The sequence below is a fragment of the Hemibagrus wyckioides genome, linkage group LG24, assembly GCF_019097595.1.
Source record: "Hemibagrus wyckioides isolate EC202008001 linkage group LG24, SWU_Hwy_1.0, whole genome shotgun sequence".
Taxonomy (NCBI): Eukaryota; Metazoa; Chordata; class Actinopteri; order Siluriformes; family Bagridae; genus Hemibagrus; species Hemibagrus wyckioides.
In genome coordinates this window covers 7,477,819-7,501,333 of record NC_080733.1, presented here as the reverse complement: position 1 = coordinate 7,501,333, position 23,515 = coordinate 7,477,819, and the positions used below count along the sequence as shown (strand labels likewise).

Here is a 23,515-nt window from a genome sequence, read left to right as displayed (position 1 = left end):
TGCCTCTAAACAATTTTGCTAAATTAGCTGCTTTATTCTGGTTAGGATCGCAGTGGATCTGGAGTTCACTGGGGAATACACCTTGGATGGGATTCTGGTCCATCACAGAGTCCCATGCACAATCACACATTCATTTACACTTTTAAGTTAGCCAGTTCACCTACCAGCATGTTTTTGGGAGGTGAGATGAAACTTGAGTACCCTGAGAAAAACCGTCGTGTCCATAAGAAGAGTATGTGAAACTAAACAGTAACCTGAGTTTTTCTGCTTAAGCCAGGAACTGTCACGCAACAGTAATATCAAATACATATATCCACAGCAGTCAGTAATTGCTTTGACTGAAAGAAGACATGTTTAAATTTTTGAAATAAAAGAATTCCTCATTAAATCATGGAATTTGCTGTACAAAATAGAATATAAAATAAATATAGAAAAAACATACAATAAAAAAATCTCACCACTATGCCATGTTATTTCTATCATATAGCAACAAATTTTAACTCACTCGCTTTTCACATACACCAAAGTTGCCAGCAGCACCGCTCCCCTGTGTGCCCCCAAGTTAATCCCTGTCTAAGATAACGAATCCGGATTTCCTATACAGAATGTTAATTCTTCTTAATCCAGACCTGAACACAACCTGTGGCATCAATTCAAATATGCAGCTCAGTTGTTCAGCATCCAGGGGTGAAATCTTGAAGAGTGTTGCTGTTTGTGCTTGCACTGGAAGAAAATGCAAACAAACAAACAAATAAATAAATACAGAGGTTTGTTTGATGGCAGTGTTTATGATTAATGTTCATGATTGGCTTTTGTTTTTTTTTAGAGAGATTTAGTCCAGCATTTAAACACTGGTTCTTAAACATTATGTTATAAATATTGCAATGTTATCCTACCACATATTTGTTTGTTTATTAAAAGAATGTGAAATTATGGCTTATTTTTAAATCTATGTGAAACATGATCAAGTACTTTTGATCACTGATAAATAATTCTATACAGCTTTTAACCAAAATGACTGGTCAGTTGCTTTGTATGCGACCCCCATTGTCCTAATCTGAGAGCAGATACCAGCTTTAGTCTTACTATAATTTTCTACACAAGTGAGAAAATCGATCATATGCAGCAGGTTTGGATTCTGTAGGTGGACAGTTAAGAAGTAATAAGGTCATGAAGGTTGCAAAAGGTTTAAGACAGACAGACACATAGACAGACAGACAGACAGACAGACACATAGACAGACAGACAGACTAACCCAACGTGCAATTTTAACATATTTCAATAGGGGGCGCGCCAAACCCAAAAAATCAGATATGTTTGAGCCGAAACTAAACGTTTGAAACGATTTTTTAAAGCTTAAATGTGATTATGTGGAAATTGCACAGCAGATATGTAAGCAATATTATACTAAATGGGTAAACGGTGTATAAAACTGAAAATATAAAATGGCGTTTAAAGATTTAAAGGCATTTTCTAGGCAACGCGGACTGATTCCGCCATGTTTGTTTGGGGCAAAACCTTCCACCTGATCTCATGCACCGTGACAGCGTTCTCATTTCAATGCATTTTAATCAACTGACTTCCATTTTCCCTTCAGAATAAATGTTAAATAATGTTTTAACTGTTACATGTCTCCCAAAACATTTAACAGTACGAGCAATTTGCTAAGATATATGAGCTAAAGTCTGGGTGTTACAGCAGGTGTCAGTGAGGGCGGAAATAGAGTCCTCTCCGTGTCGCGTGTATTTCCGTGTGAAAGTGCAGGAGAAATGCGTGACCTCAGTATGCACACACAGGCTTCGAGAAAACCTGCATCGCAAATGGCAGTGAAACGTCACCGGTAGCAGGGATCTCACCGAGGAGGTGAGTGACACTATTTCACCAGGTTATGATTGAGAAATAATGTGATTTGACTTGTAAATGGTGATGGTTTATCAAATGTACCTGCGTAGCGAGGTGTTTTATAGCCTTGGAGCAAACAGCTGTTGTTAGCAACCATGATCGGATTATTGTGATAGATCATATATGTGATATAGAGAGAGAGCTCATGATCTGGGTTGACAGTGACGATTTTTAATAGACTAGATTTTTGTTACTTTTCATGATCACCTGCACATGCAGGTTACATTTATGGGAGAGCAACATTTTAATTTGTTTTATGATAAAGCAATATGTTTCTTAATAATAATAATAATATGACTGATCATATCACAGATACAGACTTGCTTGTTAATCAGCCCAAAACTGTAACATGCTCCTTAGTATAAATCTGGAGGAGATCTGTCAGATCCCTGAGTTTTCAAAAAGAGCAGGATGTGGACTTTATAACCCATCCTGCAGCAGGGAAGGGACTGGCATGTACGGTTTGCCAAGACGGATCTCTTCTATGCTGTTGTATTTTGGCATATACTTGATCCTGCTGTTGTCTTCTGCCTGTACACACAGCTGTCTAAGCCAGTTTTTCAGCCAGCTGATTATTGGTTTCAGAACCGCTTTTTGGTTTCTAACATATTATTTTGCATAAGAATGTAATGGGTTTAAAAGACACTGTTGTTTGGTTTTTTGTCAAGTATGCAGTATATCTGATATTTAGATATCCATGCTTCAGGTGTTGAGTATTTTAATCTCCCAGATGGTCTGTGTGTATGATGTTTCTCTTTGGGGTGTATCCTGCTTACAAACATGAGGCACACTGGGAAAATGTTTACCATGAGTAAACCCTTTCAACACCGTGACAGCTCTCTACCCACAGAACTGAAACTAGTTTATTCTTTCATCTTCATTAACTGCACTACACTAGTCAGGGTCACAGTGGGTCCTAAGCCTATCCCAGGAACAGTATCTTGGAGTATAAGGTGGGAATGCAATATGAATGGGACAGCAGGCCTTCACAGGACGCCATGCACATGCCCTCATTTACAACTAGGAGCAGTTTAGCCAGGTTTTTGGACAGAACCTCAAGGAATCTTTTATTATGTCGACACCTGACTATGACATCCGTGTGTGGTTTGTATCTCAAAATGTTGCCACAAAGCTGGAAAGCATGAACAGGATGTTTTTGTATGCTATAGCATTAAGATTTCGCATCTCTGGAACGAAGAGACCTAAACCTTTTCCAGCATGTCAATGTACAAAGTAAGCTCCATGAAGATATTTAGCCAACGTTAGAGTGGAATCCGAGTGTTCTGCACCAAGCCCTGACCTCAAACCCACCGAACGTCTTAGGGATAAACTGAAACGCAGACTGCTGCTCAGACCTCCTCACCCAACATCAGAGCCTGATCTCACTAATGCTCTTGTAGCTGAATGAGCACATCCTCATGCTTCAAAATCTAATGAAAATCCTTTACAGAAAAGGTTATTATACTATAATCTGGATGTTTAAAAAAGTAATTATAGGTTATGATATATTATTTTCTAAAAATGTAGTCCACATTTACACAAATATACACACAAAAAAAAACCATTTAATTCATCTGTAAGCATTCAGAAAGAAATAACACACAGTGGGCCATGCCATTAATGGAAAAAAATTCACACCGGGAAGAAGGATGGATCGCATTATCACTCCAAAGTGGATTTTACTATAACGCCATTGCACAAAGTGTTTTATTTTTCTTATTCCAGAGCAGTTTTCCACTGATTACAGTTTTCAATTTATTATTGAACAAGGGATGCTTTTATAGTTACATTTAATGGTTTAGATGAACTGCTATAGACAGTTGTTCACTGTATTAGACTGTATTAGATTTTGTGCATTAACATAATTGTATGATTTATACTACACGTGGATCTACGCTCCGATCGTCAGAGAAAAATAGGAAAGTAGAAAAATATTTTAGTGGCTTGATTGTCAGTCAGATTCAAAAGTTTTCTAAGATACCTCAAAATGATACGAGGTGTGTTTATGAAATATTTTCTTGTACTGTGAGGTTAAAAGATTAAGGATTAGATTGTGCTGTAATGTCGCAGCAACATCCTGCGGAGAAGATGCGAATGACTTCAGAAATTCTCTCTCTCTATTTGTTTTTCATTCCATTTTTGTGTTAACATAATACATTGATTCGTGGCCATACGGCTTCATTTGTCATAGCAGAACTCCAGTGTTGCTTTCTGTTAGAAGTTTTTCTTATCGTCTGTTAAGACTTGTGACATTTTTTAGCCAAGGTGCAAGAAAAGTTGTTGCACAGTGCAAGGCTTCAGAGGCAGCACTGGGTATGCGGGGCAAATAAACCTCACTTGATTATCACAGAACTAACCCGGTCTGTGTTCAGCTTAGCAGCTGTTTTTTATAGGTCTAGATCCCAGCATTGTAATATATTAGATTACAGGGAAGTTTTACTACCAGTGATTCACTACTTGCTTATGAGCACTATCTTTATTTCAGATATCTGTGAAAGCTACCAGTGTTAGGAGTGCAATGCTGCTGTGGTCCGTCAAGGTGTGGACACCTCTTCACCTCTTACCCTGCTCCTCCCACCATCCTCCACTCGCTGTCTTCCATTTGGAGAAAGGTATCTTCAACCACAGGAGTTTTTCGATATTTTATATTTTATATTTTATTAACTACTACTGTTGCAGTAAAACGTTTTTCCATTTTCTGTTTGAATGCCCAAATTCTGTCACATTTGTCCAATTTGAGAAATAGATTTCTTTCTATATCTTTATCCTTGTTCTTAGTGTCAAGATGCTGCATGCAATAGAAAGAACACACAGGCGTGGTTTGCCATGGTGGACAAGATCTAGTCAGTTCTTCCTCTTAGCTCTGGGCTGTTTCTTCTGCCTGTGCCCTCCTGCTGGTAAGCTACATTCACTTAAATATAAGTTACATAGTTCTTGTTATTCTAGTTGAACTAGTTGTTCTTTGTCTTCAGTTATTTTTATAAGCAGTGTCATAGCTAAAGCTGGATGTACAGTATGTTTGATTTAAAGAAACCTAGCCAAAATAATTCTATGTGTTAAGATAATACAGCTTCTATTATAACTACGATTAGTGGCTATCAGAGAGTGTGGATTTAACCGTAGCTGGTTACCTACAGAGCGTCTGCTAGTCCCCACAAAAAATCCTCCATAACCCTATAACACAACACAATAATCTGTCTCTCAGATTTACTGTACAGGACTGCAAAGCTGATCTGAAGTGATATTCCCACTTGCATCACGCTTTACATTAATAGCATAGATAATACACGGCTAAGAGGAAGAAAGAGAAACAGCATGTACTGTGATTAGTGTTTCCATGATTTCAGCAGAAATGTCACTCCTTGGACAGGCTCGCTTTAAAGATTGTGGTGGTTGTGGCCAATCGCTGCCACTTCACTTTCTTTTCTTTTCTTTTTTTTTTTTTTATTTGAAACCAGACTCACCAGTGGCTTCTTGGCTTCAAGCCTGCAGCTCAGATCAGTCTGAACAGGTTTATTGCAAATAATCGCATTTTCTATGGAAACAAAAATGCCATTTTTATTTCTGGAACCTCTGTTCCAGGAAAAAAAAACTGTTTGGCTCTGTTGTTCTTTATTTATTTGTTATTTAGTTGATATTTGTGCAAAAAATATTTGCACTGTCAGCTTTCTTTGTCTATTATTACATTGTTGCTGACTTTAGATGTGTTTAAATGGTTGTTACAGTCACATAGACTAATGGTACTCGGGCTGTGGAGTTCAATTCAAGAAGGACAATAGTTGCTTTGTGCATGAGAAAGCAGCTTTCTCACGGAGGGGGAATTGGGAGACAGACTTGCAGTTTTGTCCCATCTCTAAATTAAACCCCCAGGGCCTTCAACTGCCATCAGTGTGTCTGTAATAGCGATCCAATGCTGCTTGGAGCTCGTTGGACTGTGCTGTGAGTAAGCAATGTGTTTTGGAGTCAGAAGAATAAAGAGGTTGAGAACATGCTGCAGAGTCACATCCTGTCTTTTCGGGGAAGGAAACTAGTTACTAATTGTTGCTAAGTGAAGAAACTTCAAGCTTTTAACCCTTTACTGCATGGCGTTGCCATATGGCAACTATTAATTCTCAGACTATTTTGATATATTATAACTCAAAACTACTTTTTTCTATGTAACTGGAAAAAGGTGGTTTTAACTTAAAAAAACAAACAAACAAAAAATACCATGTCACATGACTAGGAAGTGCTGTTTGCACTTCCTTTTCTGCAGTCACGTAGCATGGTGAAGGTCATCATCAGAGGGCTTTCAAGATTTGATGAATATTTCAGTATTTACACAAAACTGCTTAAAGTAAAAAATTAAAACATTATCTGAGATTAGTTTACATTTGTGTTTTATCAATTAAACTAGTTTATATATTTTGAGTATTCTGATAAATGCTAAAATGTAATTGTTGCCATATGGCAACAACATGCGATAACTGAACTGGGGTGCAATTCATGAAATGAAAAAATGGCCTACACAGGAAAGGCATGGAAAGGCATGATGATCCCCTTCAAAGGCAAAAACCAGCTGAAGCAGAATGTCCAAATGAAGCTGAAACCCTGGGGGTACAAGGCGTTCCTTTTTGGCAGAACAGAATGGCATTGTATATAACTTTGATGTCTACACAGGGCCAATTCAGCCACCTAATGGATACCCTGACATTGGTGCAAGTGGTAACATTGTGCTGAAGCTGGCTTCTATTGTACCCTGCAACATGCCATACAAGATCATCTATGACAACTGATTCTGCAACGTGGATCTTCAAGTACTCCTTGAAAAAAAGAAGATCCACAGCATAGGAACAGTCAGACAAAACCGTCTTGCAGGATGTACATTCATGAATGACCAAAACATGAAGAAGAAAGGACGAGGCACACATCAGGAGAAGATTACCACTCATGATGGTGTGAACCTGAGGGCTGTCACCTGGTTCAGCAACCACTCTGTCACACTTCTGAGCACCTTTGTTGGAGCAAATTCTGTGACACGTGCAGAGACAAAAAAAAAAAAAGCATGGGAGGAGTGGATCTTCTTGATTCTCTAATTGCTAACTACCACACCAAGATCCACTCCAAGATGTGGTACCATCGGATTGTGTTCCAGCAACAGTGACCACAGGCCCTTACAAGGAATTGAGAAAGGAAGATGTAAGGTGCTTGGATGCAAAGGCATTGCGAGGACCAAGTGCTCAAAGTGTTCTGTCTACCTCTGCATCTCAAGTGAGCAGAACTACTTCTTGGAATTTCACAAGGGCTGAAATAGAATTAAATTAGGAAATAGCATGGAGGGTTAGAATGACAGTAGGATTAAAATGTAGGACATAAAAAGATCCACAATGAAAATACAAATTGGTTATACATGTCCAATGTCTTTTAGAATTGTGACAAATTTCACCATCTTTCTGGGTGGACATACCTGTGCTATAATCATATTATAAATACCATACATTGTGATTAACAGTTAAAACAACACTAATTTTTGTTGATCTAAAATTGAGTCATGAATTTCATTAAATAAAATTAAGATATGTATAATCTTTTGTCTATAAAAGGTGTGTTTTCTAAGAAAAACAAGACATTATGATACTTTCCACCACTGCACATTGTTGCCATATGGCAACAATTTATAAACTACCCCCCTAAATTTTTATTTTTTATTTTTTTTGTAAATTTTTATTTAATTTAAGCAATAAAAATCGAAGTGTAAGCATAATAATTCATGCAGTAGAGGGTTAATGTTCTGTGATAAGGATACAAGTAACTTCTGTTATGTAAAGGAAAAGTCTCATTTCCTCATTCCTGCCGTTTAGTGTTTACAGTTCATACAGAGTTTCACTACATTCTAACCCATTTGTTTCTCTATTATTTTTTATTCTTAAGCTCTGTTTTCTAAAGTGCAGTAATGTTAAGTAATTCATTTTTATTAATTCACTGTTGATTGACTAGAAGATAACATACTGTGCTCTTCAGGTCCGATTACTCTTGCCATAGTTATGTAAAAAATATTCACACTTAAAAATGGTTAACAATTTGTATTTCAGATCATATAAAAACCCACACCATGCTTATAACCAAGGTAGAATCCAGCGACAGATACGTGCAAAAGCAGTGCCAAGTGGATAATGTGAGAGTTTCTTCAGCTCCACGGCCAAACATTGAAAATGAAAAGAAAACAGTGCAAGCTTGAATTATTCAATATAATTGCAGAATTTGTGTTTTGATGCCTATAAAGAAAATCTTCTGTCATGACAATGTTCTTCTACAGGAGATTTATTGCCGCTATTGGCTCCTCTAGGACTAATAACCTGAAATTGGCTCTTTCAACCAGAATAATAAGCACACACGTTTAGAATGGGTTCACTGTCTTAGAAATTAAAAGACATCCCCTTAGAGGGACAGCCTGAGGTTTTAATTCCAGACTAACATGACAGCCTTTATATTACGTGTATTTAATTTCCAACTGCTGGAGACTGTACCTGTGACTAAAGAAATGTACAGATATTATGCAAATTATGGCACAGGGTTTTGTTTTGTTTTGTTTTTCTATGTGATTGCAAGACGCAAAGACGTTATGTCTTATAAATCATAAATAGATAAAAAGGCAGTTGTGGCCAAGGACATCTGGAAGCCAGAGGTTTTGCTGAATTGAATGCTGTTGTGTATTCTTTTATCTGCTGATCTTCCCCATGCTGCAGTGTGAATAAGCTCAAAGTTATACCCCAGATCCTGGCTTAATGTTCATTAAAGAGCCTGTTTTTCAAGACAAACGAAATTAGTTAAGACTCCTTCCTTTGTACTGGACATTTTCAGACTGTTGAAGAAATCCTTCATGACATCACAGTTTGAACAAAAAAACAAATTGATATAACTTATGAGTCTTTTGGTTTTTGATCTGTTCACCATAAAACAAATATTCTCCTTGGCCTTAGCCCCACCCCGTTGACTGACCAACTGCTTCCTGTGTTTTTCCTGCACGCTAAGTTAGTCATCCATCAACATTGTGAAAGACATGCAGGAGAAAAACAAACAACAAAGACATGCAGGAGAAAGACAAATGTAAATAGATATTTCAACTATTAAGGCAATAATTAATCTGTTTCAAACAACTGTACTTTTGATGACGTTGCCTGGAAGAGGACAGCCTGCAAGAAAACATTAAACAAAGGACTTAGTCCTCACTGTGAAGTACGGTGGTAGATCGGTGTTGCCAGGCTGTTATGAGACCTGGAGTCATGGACAGTTTTATTAATGAACCTTAAACCTCAGTAGAAGACTATGTTTGGATTAGAACTGGATCAACAGGGACAAATAATTGAGGCATACCTGCAAATCCAAACAAAATACTATCCCTGTCTCCTCACCAAACTATATCTATAGTATATCCATTAAATATCTAAGTGTACTGTACACTAGTAGATAGTATCAGAAGTAATTGAGAGTGGACCAGTTTTGGGGATCTACTCTCTCAGTTGTGCTTTAGGATTAATATTATCTCACAGAAAGGTTTCAGTTTCTCTAGTCAGGTCATGCAAGATCATGCAGATAGCAGCAGAGACTGCATGCACCAACTGTGCAAAAAATCTTCATTATTGTTTACAATGGTTTAAACTTTAAACTGTCTTTCTCTCTATCTCCCAGGGGTGGTAGCGGGTATGTGCAGAGTGTCAGGTGGTGTGTTGGGGATCCCCTGCAGCAGTGTGATTGGACTAGGCTGGCAGCCTCTGGCAGTGGACCAAGGTGGCACTCATTGTTGGGAATCATGCTGCCTGGAGCCCTCATGCAGTGCAGTCTGGAGCCTTGGGGGTTACTGTGTCCTGCTGAAGTGTGTTCGGCCCAATGGCTGTGAAATCTCGTCTCTGCCACAGCCTCACATCAATTCTCTGGGGATCCTGCAGCTGCTCGACAAGAACAAGTCAAAGAAAGGGAGAATCCCACGGCAGGCAATGGTTGCTGATGTTGATGGAGGGCCTGGGCAAAGACACAGCAATCATGTATGTGATGTTCATTTTATTTTTTAAGTGTCTTTGTGCTTGAATTCTATTTTTAACACAATATGCTTCTTAGGCCTTGCACAAGTTATGGTTTTTTAATAAGTTTTTTGGCTTTAACTTAGGATGAATTGGAACCTCAGCCCTTCAGTACAACACCAGCGAGTATCGCCAGTGGGATTTTAATCTCTGAATCAGCCAATAAAGCGATGAATGAGCCAGTCAACAGCAGCAGAGAGGAGGCAGCTTCATCATCCTGGCAGAATTCAACAGTGCCAGAAGACAATATGGATCATTCATCTTCCAATAGCAGTTCTGGGTCACCAACAAATGCGCCTTATTCTTCCACCCCAGCAGGAACTCCACCCGGTATGAGATAAGCCATTACTCCGAGGTTTCAGTTGTTGTTAGACATTAAAATAGTCAAGAATTTGTACTGGATCTATACTGTGTCAGGATTTGCTCTGACTAGTTTGTCTTGGTTAAAAATTAATGTAATATCACATACATGATCAATTTTGTTATCTTTTATTTTATAACTTTTAAACTGAAGGAAGAGGGCATAGCTCTGCTGGACAAACAATGTTAAACGACCAAGAATATGTAGTAAAGAAAAAAGGAACTAAGGACACACAATATACGATGGCATGTACTTTGATGAATTAATGAATTATTGATTAATGACATTAATTAGTCTGGGGCGGTGCCGTCTGCCGTGTAGGAGAGTAAAGGGCCCTATATCCTAAAACTGTATTCTGCAGGAGGAAACATAAGGATTTGATCAGCACTGGGTATGGGTATAAATGGTGCTCACTAAGATTGTATCCAGAAGTAGAAAGCTGTCCGAATCAGGATTACAAAGAAGGCTGCATTCTTATGTACCTTAATCTGTCCATTTTTTAAGGCGTGTTAAAACATATCTTGCTATCCACTGGGCTGAAAAAATGTGGTTGATAAGAGAGAAGAGGTTGTTTTTGGACAGATAATTTTTTTTTATATTCATCATTCAAATAAGACTTCCTAAAAGGCTGACACAGTTGCAGAATATATATTATAATATTTATCTCTTGTCCCCAGTGATTCTTTATTCCATCACAAGTTAGGACCTTTCAGGTTTAGTGGCTGTTAGCCTGTGCAATGTGGTGGAAATTCACCATTATAAGAAGTCACTACCAACACATGAATGTGCTCAAGCAAATATTTATTTCATCATAGTACTGATTCATGAACCTGGGTAGCTACTCCTGCTTTACTCAAGCTTACTTCAGAGTGCTAAAGAGGGTTCTCGAGATTTGCCTGAATATATTTGAAAGAATACATTAATTATTCATCATAAGCAAACAAAGAATTGAGTACTTGGTTGGTTGCAAACAAACTTGAAAATAAACATGAAGAAGGATCTATGTTAATCATATGAAGTGGATTATTCTTCATCATCAGAGTATTTCTTCTACATCCCATAATCTCAGTCAGTTCAGACAAGCAAAGATTTCTAACTAAGTTTCCTCTACTGTGTTTATATCTCTGCTATGTGATGACAATATCTCTATCTCTAAGGAAGTCTCTTCGCAGTCTAACACACGTACTTAAAACATTTGAACAGATATAGATCACATCATGTAAAAGACACAAAACTTTAGATAAATCGCCATAGTAGGTAACCTAACAGCATGTTTCCCTAAGCTGTTTTCAAGATCTCTGAAAGCCTGTTTTCTTGACTTATGAGGCAGCATCACACGAAAATGACATTATCTAAAAGTACATTAGTGAAATATAAAATCCTGTATATAAAATATACATACCATTCTCAATGGTAGACTGGAGCCAGGCTTCAGACAGATCTAATTTTGTACTGCATTACACTTGTTTTATTAGTAAATCTTGATCTGGATCCTGATTTGTTTCCACAACAGTGAAGGAGCTGGTGGTATCCGCTGGCAACAATGTGGAGGTCACTCTTCCAAGCAGTGCAGTGGAGCTGAACGCTTTTGTAGTTCCAGCACCCCCTCCAGGTAACTTTGAATTGAATTACTTGTGTGCTCCTTCATGATAGTGCTTTGTTTATTAAATAGTATAATAAATGCTTTATTTATTTTTAAATTCTTCTTTTAGGGACTAACTATGCCTTTGACTGGCGTTTGAGGACGCACCCTAAAGACTACAGTGGGGAAATGGAAGGAAAGCATAGCAGCACTCTCAAACTGAGCAGGGTAAAAAAAATAATGAGTTCCTTATTCATTCATTCAGTCAAGTATTCCAATACAAAGAAATCAAAGCAGCGATGTTCATTTTTAAACTTTTTTTTTGTCATTTTCTTTTCCATCCTCAGCTGACTGTGGGCCTGTATGAGTTTGAGGTGATTGTGAATGGTGATGGTGCACATGGTGAAGGCTATGTGAATGTTACAGTTAAACCAGGTGACTGCTTTTACTATTTGTTTAAATGTTTACTGACAGGGCAAGAAAAACAGTAATTTGTTTCATCAGTGAAACACCAGGCCTTCAGCAGTGTTTCTGTTTTAGTTTTTTTTTAGTTTGTATTAAACGTAGGACAGGAAAAAAAGTATTTTAATTAGGGTTTAATTGTCTTCATGGTGTTCATGTTGGCTTCATTAAAATGTACTTGTTATGGTACATCGACTTAGTTGTATCTTCACATTGATCTCATTAGAAGAAAAACGAAAATAACACAGAGGTTAGATATAATGTTTATAATGGGTGTGAATTAATTGTTATTGCAGGAAAGTTTCATTTTATTACAGTTACCCACCTGGGAAACTTACACCATGATTTTTTTTTAGAAATCAGTTTCTGCAGCAAGCTATTACATAAAATATATTTAATTTACTACGCTTTCTCTCTTTTCATGTTCAGAGCCAAGAGTCAATAAGCCACCAGTTGCTGTAGTTTCACCAAAGTACATAGAGATCTCCTTACCCACAAGCTCCACTGTGATTGATGGCAGTCGTGAGTATCAGTTTTTTGCTCTTGTGGACACCACACTGTTTAAATATACTTGTATCAATACTTAGAATTGATTATTAATACTTAAAATAGAAATGATTTGATTGTAATCTGAAGTACAGAGGTTGTGGCCAGTGATCCGATAATGAATACACTGGAGGCTTGGGTTTTAAATGAATAGGCAACACTATATAGTGGTAATACTGCTTGGGAACATAAATATAGACCCTCTTTGTTTTTGTGATTGATTTTCTGTTCAGAGTCCTGCATGTGGAAAGATTGTGTAATGATTTTCTGTCACTGTTTTAAAAACGTTTTTAACGTACACTGGTATTTATGGGCAGTATAACATTATGACCACCTGCCTAATATTGTGTTGGTCCCCCTTTTGCTGCCAAAACAGCCCTGACCCGATGAGGCATGGACTCCACTAGATCCCAGAAGGTGTGCTGTGATATCTGGCACCAAGATGTTAGCAACAGTTCTTTTAAGTCCTGTAAATTGCAAGGTGGGGCCTCCATGAGCCTTACCTCACAAGTTACATGACTTGCAGGACTTAAAGGATACTTTTGATAGATACTGACCACTGCAGACCGGGAACACCCTACAAGAGCTGCAGTTTTGGAGATGATCTTATCCAGTTGTCTAGCCATCACAATTTAGCCCTTGTCAAACTCGCTCAAATCCTTACGCTTGCCCATTTTTCCTGCTTCTAACACATCAACTTTGAGGACAAAATGTTCACTTGCTGCCTAATATATCCCACCCACTAACAGGTGCCATGATGAGGAGATAATCAGATTTATTCACTTCACCTCTCACTGCTCAGAATGTTATGCCTGATCGGTGTACTTCTGCAAAGTATTTTCAAGTCGGATATGTTAACCAGAAGGCTGTCAGAGATAAGCCAAGTGAGAAGCATTTTGAGTGGTGACACAAACAAAAGCTCATTTTAGTGACAACTGGGGTAAATCTTTGTGTTTATACATCACCTTTACAAAAACCAGTTTCAGAAAAATTTAGATAGGCAAATAGCTATATTTGTCTTAAACCAGACTGTCAGGTTTATGGGCAAAAGTAACGTGGTAACTGCTATATGTGCTGTAAGCTGTTTCAAAGAATTATTTTTTTAGGAATTTAAACAGGCATTTTGAAGTCTTTCCATGAAGGCAAAAAAATAAATAATGTGGACTGGAAGCAATGCAACTTGGTATACAATACAGATGCATTACCAGTTTAATACAGAAATTAAAATTACAATTACTCCAGTGCCACCCCAATTAGAAATCTTTGGACACTGATAAAATATACAAATTGTGCTAAAATGAATGTACCTTACTTGGCCACATATGTCTTTATTTTCATTAAAAGCTTTGTATTTTCTTATTGAACATCTTTAACACTTCATTAATACACGTGTAGACAAAATTGTGGACAGTAATTGAAATAACTTGAAACTGATAAATGTAATAATAAATGGAGGAGGCTCCTGTGGAAAGAGCTGAAACATGCAGTATGGAGAAGGCACCCTTCAAACCTGAGACAGCTGGAGCAGTTTGGTCACAAGGAGTGGGCCACAATACCTGTGGACAAGTGCAGAAGTCTCATTGAGAGTTACAGAAATCGCTTGATTGCAGAGATTGCCTCAAAAGGTTGTGCAACAAAATATTAAGTTAAGGGTACTATCATTTTTGTCCAGGCCAGTTTCATAAGTTTTTTTTTTTTTTTAATGCTTCTGTTGAACCACAATTTATTAGTCAAAATTTCAGTACATTTTTATTTATTTATTATTATTTTTGTCAGTTTCAAGTTATTTCAGTGACCATTGTGGGCTTTTCTTTCTTTAATAGAAGGGCAACAACAATTTTGTCTATGTGTGTAATAAATATAATTGTTTAACAATATAAAAAACACAAAATTGTGTGTTATAATTTTTAAGTGGAATAGTTTAGACAGTGTGTGTGTGTGTGTGTGTGTGTGTGTGTGTGTTCACCAGAAAGCACTGATGATGATAAGATAGTGGCGTGGCACTGGGAAGAGGTGAAGGGGCCGCTCCGAGAGGAGAAGGTCTCAGCAGATACACCCATTCTCACACTTACAAGCCTGGTCCCTGGCAACTACACCTTCAGGTAAAACTCATGCACAGAAAAAAGCATTTCAGCAGGGTCAGACTGAAACCTAATTAATAACTTACACCACATATTTGATTTATAAGCATTACAGATGATGTAAGATACCGGATTCTTATTGGATCTGCCACTTTCTTTTAATATCTACAGGAAGGGTCATATGGCAGTCCATTTTTCTTTTCTTTCTCAAGGCAATCCTCTTTCCTCTTATCCTCACCTATTGAATGAGTTCTTCTTCTTTTATATATTGGCTGAATCGTCTTAACCTATAACTTGTAGTGGCATTTAAAGAGTCTTAGTATTCAGTTTTACTTGATGCTTGGAGACACTCTGTAAATCTGATGCCAGAGGTAAGCACTTGTAGCCATTGTGATTGGGCCATTTGCTATATCAATTACCCACTTTACAGTATAAAGGAGAAGGTGTGTGGGTTCAGATTACACTAGATTAAAACCCACTAGCACCACTGTTATATCAGATACTTTCCAGCAAGAAGAGAGTTATGTGGAGCGGAAGGTTGCCTATAGAAACCAAGGCCAGCAATAATAACTATTGTTATAAGTTGTATCTAAGTCTATCTAAAAGTTGTATTTAAGGTGTATCTTAATGCAAGTCATTTGAAGGAAGTCACGAAATGTGTTCATGTTTCCTCACCAAGCTGATGACTAAAATAATCGCACACTGTTTCTTAGCTCTGTACACAACACTGTATTAGGCAGGTGTTTTGCATAAATGGTTTTCTTCATATTTTCAAAATGGCTTGACAAAAAATTATTTTTAATCTACCACTGTCTAATATTTCTCCCTAAAAGCTTTTTGCTCCATTTACCGTACTCTTGCATGTTTGTAGCCTCACAGTGACTGACTCGGACGGTGCTCAAAACTCAACCCAAGCTATGCTGTCAGTTAACAAGGCGATGGACTACCCACCTGTCGCCATCGCCGGACCGAATCAGGTCATCACCCTCCCTCGCAACTCCATTACTCTCTATGGTAACCAGAGCACAGACGACCATGAGCCTCTGGCTTACGAATGGTCACTAAGTCCAGAGAGCAAGGGCAAGGTGGTGGAGATGCAGGTAAACAAAAGATGTTGTGTTTTTTTTTTTTAAATGTACTGTGTGCAGTTTACTTACAAAGTCATTACTTAAATAACTTGAATGACTGATTTTTAAAAAATAAATGAATCGGGTTGGTATATAACAAGTTAATGGTGGATTGATGTGTATCTATTAGTTTTGAGCTTTATGAGACCAATGGACATGATTTTTCACCAGAAATCAGTTCTGTTAATAATCACTTTGTGGTTTTGTCATTTGTGTTAGTTGTTACTCATACATGCAATAGCCACAACCACAAATTTACATGCATTAACACTTTATTACATACTGTACTCATTTTATTATGTATATCTACTGCACAGCGTAGCTGAAGTCAATAACTTTTATAGTCAAAACAGTAAAGATAACAAAATCTGTTATCATTCTTTCTGAATGTATTATATATGGCCACCTTGTATAACTAAAGCCAAAGTTCACCCTTTGAGCTTTTTAATGACTAAATCTATGCACACAGACCTATCCCTTTTTAGGTAACAATCTTTGTAAATACATCTGCAAAATTAATGGTGTACTTAATAAAAGTCTTGCTATACATTAGAATATATAATGTTTTCTGATGCTTTACAAGATGTTTGTACCTGTATAAAAAAATACTAAACTATACTTCTTTCATGTAGGGAGTACGGACACCCACTCTGCAGTTATCTGCTATGCAGGAGGGAGATTACACCTTCCAGCTAACTGTCACTGATTCGTCTGGACAGCAGGACACAGCACAGGTCATGGTCATTGTGCAGCCAGGTCAGTGTCTCATAGCATCCTGAGCATCATGTAGCACTACTTATAACCAAGGCTCAGCCAGCCACTGTGTGTATACCTGAGCATGTGTGCTGTGTGCTGTATCTGTCCTTAGAGAATAACAAGCCACCAGTAGCAGATGCAGGGCCAGACAAGGAGCTGACGCTTCCTGTGGATCACACCACCCTCGATGGCAGCAAGAGCAATGACGACCAGAAAATAGTCAAGTACCACTGGGAAAAAACAGAGTCAGTGTCCGATAATCTTTGCATTCATGTATACAAACGCATTCCAAAAATACATACGTGTGTTCATGTGATACAACAGCAGTGCTTGAATCTGTGGCTTCATTGATAATGCAGGGGTCCAGATGGTGTGAAGATAGAGAGTGCAGATAGCGCGGTTGCCACGGTAACAGGCCTTCAGGTGGGAAAGTACACTTTCAAGCTGACTGTGACGGACGAACGTGATCTGCAAAGTTCAGACACGGTCACTGTGAGCGCTCGTGAGGGTATGTAGCTCAGATGATAAAACCACACCACCTACAGGCCGTGTGCCTCGATGCTTCTGCATGTTCACTTGAATTTTAGTTCACAATCCACTATTCTAAAGTCTTTTACTTCTCCCTGACATCAGAGTTTGACGAGCCACCTATGGCCAAAGTGCAGTCCAGCCCCCCGATCACTCTGCCTGTCCGTACAGCATTCTTGGATGGCTCCCGGTCCACTGATGATAAAGGAGTGACTAGTTACCTTTGGAAACGAGATGACAGCAGTCCTGCAGCTGGGGTGAGCTCAACTCATAAGAAGGGAAAATCAGGAAGTAGTCATCAGACATGCCAGTGATTTTGATTATTTGGAAAATTTAAAAGGAGCTAGGTATTGCACTTTTCTGAAGTTCATGCATGAGCATTTATAGATAACATATTTTGAAGTATATGTACAGTGTGCTTACCAGTGCTTACCAGGAGACTAGTTTTGTTCATTTTTTCCCATGTTAGTACTGAAATTCCAAAAACTCTGATGTATAATTAAGAACTTAGCGCTTTGGATGTGAATCTCATTTATTCCTATTTGATTTTTCTTTGGAAGGATGTCCTGAATAATTCTGACCACCAGGCAGTGCTGTTCCTTGGCAACTTGGTGGCAGGGAAGTACAGCTTCACTCTGACTGTGACAGACAGTAAGGGCCAAAGCAGCAGCGGCACAGGCATGGTGGAGGTGCACCCAGGTGTGTGTGTGTGTGTGTGTGTGTGGCTGTGTGTGTGTTGGCTGTTAGAGTGTAAAAGTGTTTGGTCTTGTCATGAATGGCTCAACTACTTTAAAATGTTTGCATGTATTCAATTAACAGACAGGTTATATAAATGCAAGTTGATATCAAAGGAATGGCATTTTTCATCAGAGCAGAATTAGCTTCAATTTCATTAAATCACTCTGTTTCACTTTCATTAAGCACTTGTATCAGAAGTCTGTGGGCAGTTGGTGGGGCAGTCGTCAAATGTTTGCACAAAACATGCTTTCTATATTTCTACTATACTATATTTCTAGAGAGATTTCATGATTTCTTTAGTTAGAGGTATTCGTGTATTAAGCTCTAAATCAGTAAAATTTGGGAGAGAAAAAAAGCATTTTAGGGAGTAGTGGTTATGCGTCACATCCATAGCTTTAGCTTTAAATAACCACAGAAATGTCTCAACTGTATTAGGCACACAATTTCCAGGAAAGTAACTTTTTTTGAATTTTGTTTTCTGTAGCATCCATACAGAGCCAGAGTGTTCTCATATTGTCTTGAACATTGTCTTGAGTGGAACATTTGTCGATTTGCAATTCAGCATCAGCCTTTAGTCTTTTTTCGGTACTAGAAATATGTCCAAATGTATGTAATTTCTGATATGCTACATGAATACATTGAGAAAAAAAACCTTTCTCTTTTTGTTGGAAGATGTGTGGGAGCGAGACCTAGTGGAGCTGGTGCTGGAGGTGGCGGTGTCTCAGGTGTCTCACAGGCAAAGGGACATGCTGTTGAGACAGGTAGCTGTTCTTCTGGGCGTACTGGACAGTGACATCATTGTACGGGAGATCAGTGCCTTCAATGAACACAGGTCTGTCTAGATTCCACATGAAACCACCCTGCTTGAATGCCTTGAAGGATTATCATGTTATTTGCCCCAAACTCAGATACATTGCCCATGGCTATTGGAACATCTCGTATCTTTTGTACACTTTTCTGGCTGTAAGCTGTCTTAAAAGTTCCCTTTGACGCCGTTAGTGCTGAGTAAACAAGATAATCTTGCTTGTTTGCTGATGTCTTACAGGGTAATAGGTGTCTGTTATGAGAGTTAAATATGTTTCAGGGGAATTAGGTTGTCCTTGTAAAAAGAATAAAATGCACCAGACCCACTAATCCATGCTAAAAAACATTAATGTGATGTATAAATGAGATGACACCCCATTCAAAGGTCTTGGCTATATTATATTTGTATTTTTATTTATAAGACTTGAATGGATTAATATAAAGAAATGGTGTTTAGTTTTGTTTTTGCAGCCATGACAGAAGAGAAACATTCAACATGTGTCTTTCACTGAGCACTGAAATTGTGCATGTGTGTGACATTCACTTTCCTCAGCACTCGTTTAGTATTTCTGGTGTCTGGAGGACCGGGGCGCTCGCCATTGTCGGGTCACAGTGTTGCCACAGGACTGCGCAATAAACTGCGCAAGCAAAAAAACGACTTCCTCATCTTTAAGGCTCGCCGTGTGGACACAGTGGGTTAGTAGGAGCGATACTCTCTGACATGCACCACTTTGCTCACATTTGTAAAGGCATTATACCAAATGGCTTATTGTGCTTGTGGATTATGTACGCAGTTTGCCAGCTAAACTGCTCCAGCCATGGGGAGTGTGACTCTTTTACCCGGCGCTGTGTGTGCCACCCCTTCTGGATGGAAAACTTCATCAGAACTGAGCTGGGTGATGGAGAGAGCAACTGTGGTGAGCATCACACACTAGAAATGCTTAATGGACACTGATCATATTATGTAAACATCACATATTCAATATTTGTCCAGGTCAGTGATCTGGATTTCTTTTCTCTTTCAGAATGGAGTGTGTTATACGTGACAATAGCGTCATTCATGATAGTGGTTGCCATTGCAACCATTGTATGGGGCCTCATCTGCTGCTGTAACAGGTAAAATATGGGACAATAATGGGAAAGGGGAAACAGACTTCTTGTTTATGGTCTTTCTGGACCAATAGGAGGATCTTTACTGTCCATTTAACAAGGAACTGGCTAGTAATCAGCAAATGATAATGAGTAAGAGTATATATTTTGGGTTTTGGAGATGAGGTTGTTGCAGTTTTTGTTGTGCCATCATCTGAAGACAACAATCTAAGTGAGAAGTATTTATTCTAAAATAAAATTTGATATATTACATGATAGGCAGATGAATGTATAATTACATTTCAGAGACCTATTTTATAGCAGAACCCTTTAATTTTATAAACAATCTAAAGCAAAGAGGCAAAGAGAGAGAGAGACTATATATATAGTTCTACATTAGACAGATACCTGTTCAATGTATCTGTATCTGTCTGTGTGCTTCATTTGAACAGACGCAAGGGGAAAGTCAGACGGAAAAGTCGATACAAAATGCTAGAGGGAGAAGACCAAGACATGGAGCTGCACCCACCTAGAGCAGGTAAAGCTGCTACAGGAAAGTTACTAAAAATGAACTTACTAGAGAATAATTATCATGATGTTCATAGGTGTTCATTTTTCTCTCCATTAGCCCGTCTGAAACCCGTACCTGCACCTTCTTCGTCTGCTCTCATGCACTCAGATTCAGACCTCGACAGTGATGATGGACAAGCAGGTGTCCCCTGGACTGACAGAGAGCGTGGTCACCTGCTGCGCCCCCAAAACGGCTCCTTGCGCAATGGCCAAGGGCCCCACAGAACCAAAAAACAAAGAGAGGAGTTTCTATAGTGACTAAGCTTCACAAATATGGACCTTGAATGCCACAATATGTCACTTAGAAGCCTTGTAGCTGGATGTAAGGGAAACAGGACTAAGTGTAGCCTCTCTGAATCTCTGCCCAATCTGAGCCAGAAGACGGGTTGATTCAGTAACTAGGGCATTCACTCCTTTGCTGCTGTCTCTATCTTGTCAGAAATTTTTGAAGCGTAGAGCCATTCACCCCCTAGGGTCAATGACAGTATATTTTAGAAGGAGATATTGAATATGTTAAAGGATAAAGGCTGCTTAAAAGACTTGAAACTTGAGCAAAACCAAGTATCTCTCTAAGAGAGAAACTTCATCCCGAATCCTGAGACTTTCTGACAGTCTCTTCACCCATCAAGCTTTGATAAACCACTCACCTAACCCCTCTAAACACTGCCTTGAACATCCCTTAACTAAACAGTTTTCCTAAACGTGTGGCAATAGTGCAGACACAGAGCTTGTCCTGAGCACTGCACCTATCTTTGCCAAGTTGTATGACTGCATGTATGATTGTGTGGTGAAAGATTTATTTTACTGAAAATTCTGCATGTATTATATCAGATTGTCTGGCCTTTTTGGCAGTGTGTGTACCTGTCACTGAAATCACCAGCAAACAACAGTGAAGTCTGCAATCTGCTTAGGTTTGTAGCAGCTACGAGAGCACCATAATGCTAAAGAAATAACAATATTTAAGATGAAAATACACTGGAAGTAACACTGGATCTTGCCTTCAGCTTTACTTCTAAGCTCGTGCAAAATAAACAGGGGAAAAAGAAGCTGAGCTTGGCACTCACCTCAAGATATAAATTACGTGATCATAGACCACAGTTGTGCGTCTTGTCTAATTTTACATTTCTTTTAACTGGTCACCTGATTCTTGTGCAATTTATAATATACAGGATCTGCCTGTTATTCTGCTTTCACTGGTTCCTTTCTGGAAGATGTTGATGCTCACTGATCAGACTAAGAATGTCAATGACAAAGGCTTTTGTGATATTTTTTGTGTTCAGCACATCCCTTTTTATGTTGCTCTTAGTGATGCCCTATATATTAACTGGACTACTTGAATTCAGTGTTCACATGGTAAACACTGAAAGAACTGTGATATTTTATCCATGTACACTGAGTCTGTTGATGCTGTTTTCACAAATGTATAAATGGGTATTCTAGACCCCACTGAAGGCAGGACGAAGAAAAAACAAAGAGGTTTACTTAATTACTTAAAATCAATGTTTTAGTGAAGGATTCCCTATGTCATGTGATTTAATCAGATGAATCTGGATTATCTTAATTAAAATCATGTAATTCTACAATTTGTGGATGTTCATTTTTAGCATTATAAAATGTGTGAAATGTCTTTTTTTTTTTATTCCATGCCATTTAAGTTGTATAAATAATAGGTTTAGATGGCCAGTTTAGAGAAGTCGAGGTCTAGATCTCCATTCCTAATCAGCAAACCAAGGTTAGTGCATTATTATGTACTAATAGTACATAATATTGATGATTTTGGGAGATCACTTACGAATGTTACAATCCTTATGCATAAGCTAACATCAATGGCACCATCAGGATTTTATCTTCCAGTTCATCTTAATCTTTCTCAGCGGTATCATTGGATGTACCACCTGATTTCTTAACCGAAACTATAGTCTTATACATGCTAACACAGTATACACTGATTACAGCCAAGTCCATCCTGACCTTTTATCAGTACACTAATGAATCACTGCTAGAGAGTGAGATAGCAGAGTTGGCAAGGCAAAGTTCAGTTAACAAAAACTTATTAAACTCGTAATTTTTTCAGTTTTTAAGTATTGCGTAATGCCTAAAGCTATAGCCAGTAGCTTTCAGAATTATATATATAAATTATACACCGATCAGGCATAACATTATGAGCAGTGAGAGGTGAAGTGAATAACACTCACTATCTCCTCATCATGGCACCTGTTAGTGGGTGGGATATATTAGACAGCAAGTGAACATTTTGTCCTCAAAGTTGATGTGTTACAAGCAGGAAAAATGTACAAGCGTAAGGATTTGATCGAGTTTGACAAGGGCCAAATTGTGATGGCTAGACCACTGGATCAGAGCATCTCCAAAACTGCAGCTCTTGTGGGGTGTTCCCGGTCTGCAGTGGTCAGTATCTATCAAAAGTGGTCCAAGGAAGGAACAGTGGTGAACCGGGCACAGGGTCATAGGTTGTCAAAGCTCATTGATGCAAGTGGGGAGTGAAGGCTGACCAGTGTGATCCGATCCAACAGACAAGCTACTGTTGTTCAAATTGCTGAAAAGGTTAATGCCTGGTTCTGATAGAAAGGTGTCAGAATACACAAGGCATGACGGGTCAGGGCTGTTTCGGCAGCAAAAGGGGGGACCAACACAATATTTGGCAGGTGGTCATAATGTTGTGTCTGGTCCGGTGTATATAAGTTGTGTCAAAACAGCAGTCAGAAACACGGAAGCATATTTAAATACGGTAACTTGTGTTTGCATAGGGGCAAGAACAAACTAAGAGCACACTTTCACAGCACCACCTAAATTATGTACACATATTCATATTTACAAAGTGTCTTGATGCAAAATATATGCTAAACTGACGTCATGAACTGGCATTCAGAGTTCTTCACTAGTTTCAATTACAT

The 23,515-nt window shown here is 38.4% G+C and overlaps 1 protein-coding gene across 2 annotated transcripts; it reads left to right on the top strand.

Annotated features, from left to right (window-relative positions):
- Positions 1 to 1,719: 1,719 nt before the first annotated feature.
- On the top strand, positions 1,720 to 22,186 carry kiaa0319l (KIAA0319-like ortholog). Of its 2 annotated transcripts, XM_058378049.1 has the most exons (22): positions 1,720 to 1,863; positions 4,388 to 4,514; positions 4,681 to 4,799; positions 9,571 to 9,923; positions 10,046 to 10,289; positions 11,834 to 11,932; positions 12,033 to 12,130; positions 12,250 to 12,337; positions 12,794 to 12,886; positions 14,880 to 15,012; positions 15,863 to 16,091; positions 16,751 to 16,874; positions 16,987 to 17,119; positions 17,234 to 17,382; positions 17,508 to 17,659; positions 17,963 to 18,101; positions 18,813 to 18,972; positions 19,498 to 19,640; positions 19,739 to 19,861; positions 19,970 to 20,060; positions 20,486 to 20,571; positions 20,662 to 22,186. In XM_058378049.1, the coding sequence occupies exons 3-22, from the start codon at positions 4,688 to 4,690 to the stop codon at positions 20,856 to 20,858; spliced, it is 2,946 nt and encodes a 981-aa protein (XP_058234032.1). In that variant the 5' UTR covers positions 1,720 to 1,863; positions 4,388 to 4,514; positions 4,681 to 4,687; the 3' UTR covers positions 20,859 to 22,186. The 2 variants fall into 2 exon arrangements, with proteins under 2 accessions (XP_058234032.1, XP_058234033.1); XM_058378050.1 differs by lacking the exons at positions 20,486 to 20,571; positions 20,662 to 22,186 and having other exon boundaries at positions 19,939 to 20,050.
- The last annotated feature ends 1,329 nt before the right edge of the window (positions 22,187 to 23,515 follow it).

What these genes read in the sequence shown, in the direction of transcription:
- kiaa0319l (XM_058378049.1), top strand. Translation starts at nt 4,688, where the DNA reads ATGCTGCATGCAATAGAAAGAACACACAGGCGTGGTTTGCCATGGTGG. An exon ending in GCACTCTCAAACTGAGCAGG is followed by an intron (nt 12,131 to 12,249) that starts GTAAAAAAAATA and finishes TTCCATCCTCAG; the next exon opens with CTGACTGTGGGCCTGTATGA. An exon ending in CACTGTGATTGATGGCAGTC is followed by an intron (nt 12,887 to 14,879) that starts GTGAGTATCAGT and finishes TGTGTTCACCAG; the next exon opens with AAAGCACTGATGATGATAAG.